Source organism: Aricia agestis, chromosome 10, assembly GCF_905147365.1.
Source record: "Aricia agestis chromosome 10, ilAriAges1.1, whole genome shotgun sequence".
In the NCBI taxonomy this organism is placed as follows: Eukaryota; Metazoa; Arthropoda; class Insecta; order Lepidoptera; family Lycaenidae; genus Aricia; species Aricia agestis.
Window position 1 is genome coordinate 6,936,289 of NC_056415.1, and position 13,782 is coordinate 6,950,070.

A 13,782-nucleotide genomic window follows, 5' to 3' on the forward strand; every position below is an offset into this window, starting at 1 on the left:
CCGAGTGAGTGAGTTTACCGGAGGCCCAATCCCCTACCCTATTCCCTTCCCTACCCTTCCCTTTCTTTCCTTACCCTTCCCTACTACCCTGTTCCCTCTTAAAAAGCCGGCAACGCACTTGCAGCTCTTCTGATGCTGCGAGTGTCCATGGGCGATGGAAGTTGCTTTCCATCAGGTGACCCGTTTGCTCGTTTGCCCCCTTTATTTCATAGAAAAAAAATCGGTAAGATTATGATTAGGTATTTTCAGAAATTTCCTCCGATATTAACAATCACTACAACAAAAAGAATTAACAAAATCGGCTGTTCATCAAAGCTGTTCTGAGATTAGCGCTTACACCTACTAGCAACATAATATTCAACAAAATAAGGCTGTTTTCTATCAGCACACTGCCCGTATTTAGTGAGAAAGTAAACAGTTTTCATAAAAATCGGCCAAGTGCGAGTTGGACTCGTGCACGAAGGGTTCGACGGTACCATTATACAGCAAAAATAGTAAAAAATTGTGTTTTATGTTTTGTTTAAATTTTATTATTAATTATTAAATAATAAATACAGCTGAGTAGGTATTTTGTTAAATAATTAATTTATTTTGTTTTTAGTATTTGTTGTTATAGCGGCAACAGAAATACATAATCTGTGAAAATTTCAACTCTCTAGCTATTACCGTTCTTGAGCTACAGCCTGGAGACAGACGGACAGACATCGAAGTCTCAGTAATAGGGTCCCGTTTTTACCCTTTGGGTACGGAACCCTAAAAACCCGCTATGAGCACTTAACCCCAGTTACAGGGAAACTTAAATATTATTGTTCCGGCATCCTCCTCAAGCTTCTATTTCAATAAACATCGTATCGGATTCAATTTACAGAACGACGTAATAATTCACAACCTTTTGTATAGGTACCTGGCCTTTGATATGTTTATTTTCTTTTCTTTTTCGTATCCGTATTTTCATCTTCATCACCCTTTTCAGGTGAACGCTTATGTTTTATTTCCGCTGACACAAAACGATTATTGTTGGTTTGTTTTTGTTTGTATGCTATCACACTCATGTTATAAAGGCGAAATTTGTAAAGTTTGATATTTTTTAACTTTGGCTGAAACTAGGGAATGCAATACCGGGATACCGGGATCCCAAAATACCGGGATCCCGCATGCATTTTGCGGGACTAATCCCGGTTGAAAATTTAGCGGGATCCCGCGGGACTGACGGGTTACAAAAAAGCGTAATTCATATGTGTAACGCTGCCCGCGGGAGTGCGTAAACTGGCTACAGGCAGCCCACTAAACAATTTACTATCAATTCACCTATAATTCACTTTAAATGACAACTGTACCAACCAGCGTGGAAGCTGAGCGAATTTTTTCAGCTGCTGGCTACTTTGTGTTGAATATCAGGAGCCGTTTGGCAGACAAATAATACCTTAACTTTTTTAACATACTTTTATATTATGTTTGTTGAAAAGTGTCTTTTTAGTTTTTTTAAACTATATTTTACCTAGCCATTTTCAAAAAAAGTTTAGTTATTTATTATTTAATATTTTTATATCTAAAGTCTGAAGTATTAATTAACTCTTGTAAAAAAATTATCCGACAATGTTTGTTTAATAAAACAAAAGTAGTTCTGTTAAGTAAAGTCATTATAACGATTTATTTTAAAAGTTTAAGTCCACCCTGCGGGATCCCGCAAATACCGGGATCCAGCGGGATTGTGATGGTTCAGTCCCGCAAATACCGGGATTGAAATTATCCTGCGGGATTGCATTCCCTAGCTGAAACAAAAGACTAAAAAGGGTTTTAGGTGAAAATTGAAAAGTAGACGCTTATATATAAAAATGGATTTTTAAATGAGTTAGTCGCGCTAAAACTCGAAAACGGCTGAACGGATTGGGCTGATTTTAGTCTTAAAATATTCGTAGGAGTCCAGGGAAGGTTTTAAAGTGACACGAAGCTCACCGGGACAGCTAGTAATTAATATAAATATTATGTAATGCTGAAGTTTATGTAATTTGTTATTTTCAGCCAAAGTTCGCTTGGTAGGATGCATTTTTGAAGCGAAGACTAGGGCAGAAAACCAGAAAGTATAAAAATATGTTGGAGCGATAATATAGGTAATATCTCAAGAGCGATAAGATAATACCTAATCGTTGTTTTTAGAGGACAAAATATATTTCCATTAATATGTAACAGTAGCGGCATGCTGAGCGGACATACAAAATGCATGAGCAGGATACGTTCGGTTTTTCTATTCCTAGACGCTTTGAGGCAATTTGGCAATATTTATAGGTTGGCATATTATGTCGAAAAGAATAAGTTTGATAATTGACAACGTTTCATTTAATTAATCATCAAAAATAAAAAAAATACCATTTCTTTGTTTTTATTTCCGAAGTCCTAAAAAATTTTTTTAATCATTAATTTCCGAGAAAAAAATTTAAAAAATCCACTTGTGACGACATTGGTACGGCAGAATACGATACGATACACACCTTTGCTTGTAAGAACGCAAATAATGCAGATCTAAACACAATGACAAATTCAATAACCTCAAAGTAAAGTACCACAAAGTCAGTGACAGTACCATAGATAAAGTATTATAGTATAGATGTAGACTTAGCCCGTCATCGCGTGGCCATTTTGTGCTCTTATTTTCATACAAGTAGTGTGTGTTTATTTTCTTGAATTTTTCTATTTGTCGATTATTTCAAAGCACATTATGATACAGGAAAGAAAGTCAATTAGTTCATGATGTCGATTAAGAGGATTCCACACCGCCCTTTTTTCCATACAAACGTTGTCCCCTGTTTCCTCCCTGGATAATGCTAGTAGAGTTATAATTTTTTTCCTGAATATCTACGGCCACTAATACAATGTCCCTATGTTTTCTTTTTTTTCATAATTTAATTATTAAATAAGATATGAACGTTCAAAAACCCAAAAAAATGGCCAGATTTTCCACTGTGTTCAAACGTCCAGAAAACAGATTTGGCTAGATTATACAAAAAAAGCAAAACATAGGAACACAGCTCAAGCCTTTTTTTAATCTTTAATGAAAAAAGTACTTAAATCGGTTAAGTTTTGGAGAAGGAATCAGGGGACAACGAATCGTTGATTTTCTGGATTTTCTGCAGTTGTCTCTATCGCGTTCTGCGGTATAGGCTTGAGGTAAGGGAGACAGCTATAGATATTACACGTACTTTTTTTTCATTTCTCTAGCCCCTGTTGTATCCTCTTAACTATAGTTCAAGTGATGAGAATCCGTAAACACACGTAAAAAGCTATGCAATTTTTATAGCCAAATTATTAATTGATGTCACATTTTTAGCACTAATGCCTTATATAGCACAAATAAGGGATTAATAAATTTATAAATTATTTTTTTTTGCTTACAAAAATGCCGATTGAAAAGCCCAAAAAACGTTGTTCAAAACTTACGTATTTAAGAGGAGTCCACACCGCCCTTTTTTCCATACAAACGTTGTCCCCTGTATCCTCCCTGGATAATGCTAGTAGAGTTATAATTTTTTTCCTGAATATCTACGGCCACTAATACAATATCCCTATGTTTTCTTTTTTTTGCATAATTTAATTATTAAATAAGATATGAACGTTCAAAAACCCAAAAAAAATGGCCAGATTTTCCGCTGTGTTCAAACATCCAGAAACAGATTTGGCTAAATTATACAAAAAAATAAAACATAGGAACACAGCTCAAGCCTTTCTTTAATCTTTAATGAAAAAAGTACTTAAATCGGTTAAGTTTTGGAGAAGGAATCAGGGGACAACGAATCGTTGATTTTCTGGATTTTCTGCAGTTGTCTCTATCGCGTTCTGCGGTATAAGCTTGAGGTAAGGGAGATAGCTATAGATATTACACGTACTTTTTTTTAATTTCTCTAGCCCCTGGTATCCTCTTAATGTTAAATCCACGTGTTTGAGGCATTCTTTGGCCATTCTTATGGTTTATTATTTAACGGAACCACAAAACTCAACAATATCTAGCTTTAAATGTCCACTAAAAACCTTTATTAACACTTTTATTACATGAAATATGCAGACCGACTCCTTTGTTATGTCCTAGTAAGTAGGACATAACATTACATGCTTTTGACGCTCATACACCTATATAAGGCTCTCTCCAGTCTATAGTATCTCAATGGACAGTACTGACAGTTTTGTTTAAGAAATCAGATATGACGTGCAAAGGTAGTTGTTCAACCGTACCAATGACGTCATTTGGCGTTTAAGTCATTTTAGAATGATCAGAATGTAAAACTAAGTTTTATAAATGAAAATGACCACATTTTCAAAAATAAAAAAATATGGGTCCCTACTTTTATATTTCGTCATAAAACAAGTACAAAAAATATTTGAAATGTTGTCAATTATCACTGTTGTGGTTGATGGCGGACATAAAAATATGACAGTACAGTTCGACAAGGCTTTATATGAACGTGGCGAGAAAAGGAACTAAACGCTTCTAACGTCATTTTTGACTTGTGTTGGACAGTTCTCCTTTACCCATGTTCAGAATTCAGATTATAAAGCCTTGTCGAGCTGTAGTTTTACAATCACGACCTAAATTATAAGAAGAAGAAGAGTATTGAAATATAGTGTAGAGCCGGTCTTGGAACATTTTAATTTAAATTATTATTTTAAAACAAAACATTCTAAACCGACTTCCAAGTCACAAAAAATTATGAAATAACTTTTATTATTTTGATAGTGGCTTTTTCAGAATTGTCCTAAAATTCAACGATTTCTCTACTGAATCTTCATTTTTTGAAGGTGGTGCCAGCCCCAAAATAAAGTTTATAGTTCATCATCATCAGCCCACTCAGTGCTGAAAAGTATGAGTTTGATCTACTTAAAAGTTTTGAATCGGGGGTAGTTTTTAAGCTTCTTAATTATCTCTTACCGCAGCGACATCTATCGGCGGGTCATCCGGTTCCGGCGGATAGGGGGGGAGGAAGGCCCTCTTTGGCGTCTTCAGCGGCGGCTGGTTGTTGAGCAACGTCCGCGCCAGGTGCGCCAAGTCAGCAGTACTGGACACCGCACGGGCTTGCGCACAAAGCGACTCGTAGCGGCGGAGCTGGTTGTTGGTCTGAAAGAGATGGTAAATACGAGAATGAGATAGAGAATATAGTATGTTTGTTAGGACTATAAGCCCTACTAAAGAGAGGTTTTGATTCTAAAGACTACAGACAAGTCTTATAAAAACGTTGAACAAACTACCAATAAAGGAGTGAGCACACTGAGACGGGCCGTGCCGGGGCTCGCTCCCATACATAAGTATGGAGGTGGATTTTTGCGATGAGCCCCGGCACGCTGAGCCCCGGCACGGCCCGTCTCAGTGTGCTCACTCCTTTAGTGTACCTATAATAATAATTATTCTAGAATCTATAAGCTAGCTTCAAAGACACTTAGAGCATTTGGAAATTGTTTCATTTTCAATTTAAACATCAGAGATAATGTAAATTGTAAACCACAGACCAACAGACCTGTCGAATATTAAACGTTACTATAAAGACGAAGATTTTGCAAATCCAAGTGTAAAGTCTTAATCGATGTTAAATTATTCTTAAGCAATTAAGTGCTAGAGTTTTCACGCTGTTTGCAATCGAATAAAAAATTGAGTTGGATAACTTAAAGATAGAGAGTTAAGTAAACTAGTAGAACAACGAAGAATTTAAAAGTAAACTCAATGAATGTTTCTCGACATCTCGAGATGGGAGATGTGTGCACGTGACAGGGAATAAGGGTTCCATTTGGCTACGGAACCCTAAATATTATTATGGCGATTCATTTTACAAAACATCGTTTGATTTTTTTTCAGAATGCTTATTAAGTTTGGTCGGTCTATAGGTAGGAAAATGCAATGACGGAAGCTTGTTATTATCTGTGAATTATTATTTTCTCAAATTAATTACAGTCTTACCTTATCAGTGATAATCTCCCCCTCCTGACAGATGGCATCGCTGACGGCCGTCGTCACGTCAGTCAGGATCTCCTCCAACTCCTGAAATATTATCATCATTAACGGTACAGTCAACACGGTAAATAGGCTGACAAGTGACAACAATATCTGAAGAAACATCTGCCCAACAAAGTCGTTGAAAGCCAATTTTAAAACGATGTTTTATTTCGTTTCCTATTTAGACAGGCAGAAGAATCATGGCTGATACGAGTAATAATTAAAAAGTAAAATCATGACTTCTTAATTTAATTTCACTTTCTATTTATAATTTTTAAAACCATTCTAATATTATATATGCGAAAGTGTGTCTGTCTGTCTGTAAGTTACCTCTTCACACCCGAACCGTCGCGTCGCGTTTGCGGAAAGGTATGCAGATACTTGAGTCTCGGGAAAGGACATAGGACACTTTTTATCCCTGAAAAATGTATGGTTCCCGAGCTATAAACGAATTTTGGCTCAACAGGGTTGCGGGCGTAGTATTCTATTAAGCTTGCAATCATGGTCGCTTACATGGGCCAGACCTGGAGAGATCTTAAAAAACATGCTATCCAGTATGCAGATGATAAAACATCCGTTTGTATCCGCAAAATTTGATGAATTCAATCTGCATAAGTGGGCCCCTAGACGCGCAATTTTGTTGCGCAGTATCACGTATTGCGTAATATTATAATTGACCGTAGACGGGTTAACCCTAGTTATCCCTAGAGGGTTGACATTGAACATCGTGCGCCTTCAATCTGATCGTCAAACAAACTGTTCAATAAAATTGAAGCGTGATATTAGTATTACACAATACAATTGATCGTCTAGGGGCCGGCGAATGAATGATGAAGTCAAATTCGCTACATTTGTAATACCCCCATCACAGTGACAAACAAAAGGCGCATTCGCACAAAATTCGCAAACACAAAAGGAACAACGTAATGATATATGCTGATCGCGCTCGTATGATCTTGCTTTCATCATTTTAATTAAAATCGGAGAACCTACGGCATTGATCAGGGCTGTCTATTAAGCGTTTTACAATGCAACAATTTCTGAACATTCTGAATACAATACTAAGAACGGTTCAAAAAATGAAACATTTTTGAGTAAATTTTCATAATTTACTCTCATTATAGTCTATATGTATATCTATATTTTTCAAAATCTACAATTTTGTCTCATAGGTGGTTAAAATGTGATATATACTATAATGTTATTCTCTTTGTAGCAGTTTAGTTTTTTTTTCTTTTTTTTTAAATATAATAATATCTATGGACGCTTCACACCACGTCAGTCTGGCCCCGTGTTAAGTACCTAAAGGACTTGTGTTACAGACAACGGAAATATATTTAATACTTTTATACTATAAGTACATAAGTATATTTAAGATTTTTATTATATCATACACATATTTAATACACATCCAGACCCCGGAACATTGAATGTTAGTCACGGGTGGATTGAGGTGTCAGATGTCAAACTTGCTAAAGTTATTTAAAAACTACCCGCAGATTCATCAACTATCATTTGTGCTCCTCTCAACTTGCTTAATCAACGGTGCAAGTTTTAATTAAACAGTATTACAAATAATATATTTCATAGATATATACCAAAAACTTAAAATCTGGAATATAAATGTTTTTCTCACAAGACTTTAATATTAATGAACAAATAATATTTGTAATGCAAGAGTTGGCAGCCCTGGATCTCAGCTGTAAGGCTGTGTTATTCCGGGATTAATAACGGAAGTACGGTTTAGAAAACAGAATTCATCTGCGTCTGGCTACTGAATAGCGCACCTTAATTAACCGACTACGTAAATCAGTATTTTGACGTTACAGACAACTTAGATTTGTAATTATCATTTAGTACTTAAATGTACTTTGTAAAGGGTTTCTTGACTCGCCATGGCTATGAAATTACACTTACCTAGTACATTTTACCCTTTAGGTGTAGCAATATATATCTAATTATAAACTAGTTAGTTGAGAATTTCAGTAATTCAGACTTATGGCTCTTAAGTTTTAACACACAAATGTAGTTACAATATTTGTATGTTAAAAGCCATAAGTCTAAATTACTGAACTGGTTCTGACTCAAAATGTTTGTCCATAGTCCATACTAACATTATAAATGCGAAATTGTGTCTGTCTGTCTGTTACCTCTTCACGCCTAAACTTAACGAGAATCTTTGAGCCCCGGGAAAGGACATAGGATACTTTTTATCCCGGAAAAATGTAAGGTTCCCGCGCGATAAATCACTTTTGGTGCAACGGAGTCGCGGGCGTCATCTATAGTTATCTAACATAATATCTATTTAACTCGCATAATAATATACTCGTCTCTACCTTGAAAGACATGAGCTCTATTTCATCATGTGCGGTTCCCGCATTATAATATCCCTGTGCGAAGACGTCTTGTCGTCTACCCGGTCTACCTAATGTAGGGATAAGGGAAAAAAGCCTCACCACCCACACCACACCACCACAATCCCACTTTGAAATTCTCGTGGGTAGAGTACTACGTCATACTGATAACGCGGCTTACCAGCTTTGATAAGATAAACGGGTGACGTCATAAAAATTATCTAACTTATATTGTCAATAAAACTTGTAAAAAATCCAATTTGCGTACGAAAATGTTTTAAAGTTACCTTAATATTGATAAAATTTGTCAAGAGTGGTTAGAAAAAAATTTAGAGGTATCCTCCTCGATTCATTATTCAAATTATTTTCAGACGAAAAAATCCGATTTTGAAATTGTTTTCGTAAAAAGATTTTTTTAAGAAAATTCACTATAGCTGTGCCCCGCGGTCTTACCCAGTTTATTAGGGAAAATAAATCGTGATATTTTCCGACGGTAAAAAGTAGCCTATGTGCTTATCCATGGTGTCAAATTTAGTATGGAGTTATATTAAATTTTATTAAAATCGCTCCAGCGTGAAGAACTAACAAACATACAAGCTCACAAAGTTTCGGTTTTACAATACTAGTGTCAGAGTAGGCTAGTGTGAACTGTGATAGACAAATTATTGAGGTATTACATTTTGGATATGATACATATATATGTATCATATCCAAAACACGTACACACCCTAAATTATTATCACTTGTTTTTGTTACACCCTGTATATGCAACCAAAGGGGCTCAGCTAGTAGTTAATCAAACTTGTCAATCTTGTTTTGAATTTTTTAGAAATTGGTCTTAATTATTTTTGTATCGTAGACTGCAAAAATAACAGCAGAAATAGGTAGTCAAATTTAATGTTTTTCCTAAATCCACTAGGAAATTAGATCAGAGAATATTATATTTTGAACTGTGTACCTACGAATACTACAATGTAAACATCTGCAAAATCATTTTGTAAATGGTAATGAATCTAAATTTGCCCACAAGACTTATTTCAAAAACCTTTTGTCTGATATTATATTCAGTCTATTTTGTAAATAGTTACTTTTCAAACTAAAAGTACCCATTATTAGTAGTGTGAGTTAAACCGTCGAGTTTTGTTCCAGTTGATGAATCTATAATTTCAAAGTTGAACTAACTTTTCACCTAACTTCGTTTAACACACGGTTTAATATTTTGAATAAAAGCGAATTATATTATATTATTATATAATACTAGCTACGAAGTCGCGAGTAACAACCCGCGACTTCGTCCGCGTCAAAAAAATGTGATAAGTTGATAACAAAGAATGAACATTATGAACATAGTATCTAATTTAGATCATACTCGTATCTTAAGCAACAACAAAAGAATTTTGAAAATCGGTCCACAAACGGCGGAGTAAAATACATAGGTAAAACATAAAAAAGTAAAAAATATCCTACTTCTTTTTGGAAGTCGGTTAAAAAGTAGCCTAAGTTACTCCCTATTACATCAGCTATCTGCCAATAAAAGTCCCGTCAAAATCAGTTCAGCCATTTCGGAGATTATCCGGAACAAACAGACAGACATACAGACAGACAAAAATTCTAAAAATTGTTATTTTGGTGTATGTACCGTCTAAATATTCATATGCATGTAGTAAAAAACGGTTATTTTAATATTACAAACAGACACTCCAATTTTATTTAAATGTACGTAGTACCTATGTACCTATAGATTTAGTTGTCGATTTAAGGATCAGGTAAATACATGGCGCATACAAATTTAATTATTGATATTTAAGTCACCTAATATTGAAACGTTGTATTAGATATTTTTGCGGTGAAGTTGCATTTATCACAGTATTATTTTGCGACACTGGTTTTTGGTAGAAAATATCTATGAGTTCATTCAGTCTTAACAGTAGTTAAGACTGAATGAACTCATAGACATGGTAGTAGGTCTAGGTTAGGTCTAACCTAGACCTACTACCATGCCGAATTTTGCTAAAACTCGTCCAGTAGTTATTACGTAAAGAAGTGACAACTGACAACCACACGACCTACACCATAAAGTTAATATACCTACTGGAATAGAGAAACAAAGGCCTGAGCTAGCGAAATGTCACTATTAGTAACACTGCGTGGTAAAATGAGATGTGAGATACATAACAGCAGCACTCTTTTTTTGACGTCCAGTCGGCACGTGCCGCACGTTGACAATTTAATCTCATAGAATTCATGTTTAACCATGCTTGTGTAAGTGTATACGTACACACATTTTTCACACAGATGAAAACCAATTTCGGTTACGTTTGACAGCTCGAGATTGTTGCGCTATTCCGCTAGATATATTAACTTTATGACCTACACACAACATTTTTGCTAAATAATATCAGTGTGTTACAGCTGATAGCCCTACACAAATAATTATTTTCAGGTATGTCAGAGTCCAGAACCACAGGGGATAGTCTCACATAATAAGTTATCCTGAGTCCTTCGGTAATTCATACTAAATGATTTTGCCAGCAAAAATAAAGATAGCTAATGCCAGCTTACTTCAAAAACGACTTAATATTATGAAGGTGCACAACAAAGAAGAATCAAGTGTCCGTTTCCACAATATTCTCCAGAAACGAGATTAAAAATAACTCTATTCTTCTTTACTAATTAATTTATACACAAGCAGCTAGAATTTATTGAAGAACAACTAGTTATTAAAGAAATACAAGCCTCGAATTCGTTGCGCTAGTTTAAAATTGAATAAGTCAGTTCAGAGTTCTCTTATCTCCAAGAGCACCTTTATGTGAACGATATAGGGTTCATTTTAAAATAAAATTCGAAGCAATATAACTGCTAGTGGAGTCCAAACTTTGTTTCGAGTCCCGACATTCGTCAGGACTGTAAGTTGTAAATTCCCGTACAAAACTGGCCGGGTAAATAATTCCGGTTTACGAGCAGGTGCACGGATGACAAATTATTCATTACAGGGTTTTGGTATCCGTAAATAATGCTTGTTTGTTACTATCCGAACTTAATGTTTATACAGGGTGTAACAAAACAAAGAGATAAGTACTTTAGGGTGTGTATGTGTCCCTGTAAAACCCTGTAAAAGCTGTGGAGGTAGCAGCACTGGGCCTGTAGACAAGTGGCAAAACGCTAACGCTAAAACTAGCGCTTCAAAATGTATGCGATTTGACATAAGTCATCGCTTCACTAGCGAATACTAATGTCAAATCCATACATTTTGTAGCGCCAGCGTTAGCGTTAGCGTTTGCGTTTTGCCAGTTGCCACTTGTCTACGGGAGCTGAAAGAGCAATTTTTGTGATTTGAATGTGCAAGTGCCCCAGCGTCATGAGTTTGCTACTTTCACTGTGGACTCACTTGAGTATTATGACTTTTTTTTGTTATAGGTACCATGTTTATGCTAAAGCGTGTCTTCTGTCTCAGCATATTAGACAGACAAACAAACACAGGACCTAGCCACAATAGCCCTCTTCACGCATAAATCTTTTACTTTTCATCTTAGGGATACATACTGTATATAATTTTAATAAAATTAAATTAAGAAATTAAAAAAAAAAACCCGCCAAACAACTTTAAAAAGTAATGAAATAATAATATATTTTACTGACTTTAAGTTTAAATAATTCCTAAGTGTAAAGTGATATTTTAGTCCATAATTGTTGTCACGGTGTGTCGGTGGACCGCCAACAGTGTCTTTTGCATTTTGTATCGCCATGTCACTGATTGTCTCGATACTATAATGTTTTGTGAAATCAAACATCTACATTAGCGGTCCCCCGACACACCTTGACAACAATTATGGACTACAATATCACTTTACACTTAGGAATTATTTAAACTTAAAGTCAGTAAAATATATTATTTTTTCATTACTTTTTAAAGTTGTTTGGCGGGGTTTTTTTTAAATTTCTTAATTTAATTTTATTTCATGCTTTTCAAACTTGTGTTGGTTATATAGTGCAAAATAATTCCTATCAACAGGATCAAATTATATCCCAATGAATACCATCTAGGAATGTCCTTTTGGATGAGGCCGTCACGCGTCAATATGAGCCTGAGAGAACCCAGGTGATGCTGCAGCAGCAGCATGCAAAAATTTATTGGTTATCTACGTCTTACTAGTTGTCGCAATTAAAATGAGCCCAAACACGAAACCATTGCTCTAAGTTGGTGAGGAGTTGGGTATCCTATTGATTACCAGGTGATGCTGCAGCACTAGGTCAACTTTCCATTAATGTGTAAATATTCATGAATGTCACGACCTAGAATGCAATAAAGCCCACCAAACGACTGCAAGTTGCTAATCGGCCCTTCACGAACCAGATGAACTGCGATTTTTCAGCACGGAGCAGGCTGATGATGATGAACTATAGCTAAGAACACTCTCAATTAAGTCAGCTTTCAAACAAAAAAAACTAGATCAAAATCGGTCCACCCGTTTGGATGCTACGATGCCACAGACAGACAGACAGACAGACAGACAGACAGACCGACAGACAGACACGTCAAACTTATAACACCCCTCTTTTTAGTCGGGGGTTAAAAACAGAACTTCAAAAGGTATTTTCATGGTGGTGCTGAAAAGTGTCTGAGACAGAAGATTCCTGTCTTTTGACTGAAGTAACAGCTGTCTATCCTACTAGCAAACTCATGATCTCTCTCTCACCTGTAGTATTGTCGGCAGCGTGTGGTTGTGGTACTGCTCTATTATGGCGTTGGTAGCTATCAGCTACTGTATGGTGCTGCGTTGTTCTCCTAGCTAAGTGATGATCTTCTATCTCTCTCTCACCTGCAGTATAGTCGGCAGCGTGTGCTTGTGGTACTACTCTATCATTGCGTTGGTGGCTGTCAGCTGCTTTATGGTGATGTGTTCCTCTGACAGCTAACTACTGATCTTCTGTCTCTCTCTCACCTGCAGTACAGTCGACAGCGACTGCTTGTGGTACTGCTCTATCATTGCGTTGGTGGCTGTCAGCTGCTGTATGGTGCTGTGTTCCTCTGCTAGCTAACTACTGATCTTCTGTCTCTCTCTTACCTGCAGTATAGTCGGCAGCGTGTGCTTGTGGTACTGCTCTATCATGGCGTTGGTGGCTGTCAGCTGCTGGACGTAGGTGTTGTGTGAGTCGTAGTACGTGGCGAGGTTGGCGGGGTTGGAGTTAGCGCAGTAGTTGAGGAACGCGTTGCGGTAATCTTGACGACTCTGAAACGATAATAATTTGAATAAATTTCATGAATTGGCAGGTCTATATAATTTGGTCGAGTTATGTCAGACAGAGACAGGTGGAGAGCCCTTTCCCAGAAAGCAAATTTGGTGGTCACGTCCCTCAGCCATGAGGATATGACTAGGAAGGAAGGATGTCAGACACATCACGACTAATATTGAATTTACATACATAATAAAGTAGGTCTAACATAGGCCTTAG

General features: G+C 36.3%; 1 protein-coding gene across 2 annotated transcripts in view; it reads right to left on the reverse strand.

Moving 5' to 3' along the window:
* LOC121731058 overlaps positions 1-13,782 on the reverse strand; it is a 273,136-nt gene that overhangs the window by 84,227 nt on the left and 175,127 nt on the right. For both annotated transcript variants that reach the window (XM_042120377.1, XM_042120376.1), the window contains exons 6-8: positions 13,395-13,559; positions 5,939-6,019; positions 4,919-5,104 (exon numbers count right to left, since the gene is read on the reverse strand). In XM_042120377.1, coding sequence (XP_041976311.1) covers positions 4,919-5,104; positions 5,939-6,019; positions 13,395-13,559 — 432 coding nt within the window. The remainder of the gene's footprint in view (positions 1-4,918; positions 5,105-5,938; positions 6,020-13,394; positions 13,560-13,782) is intronic.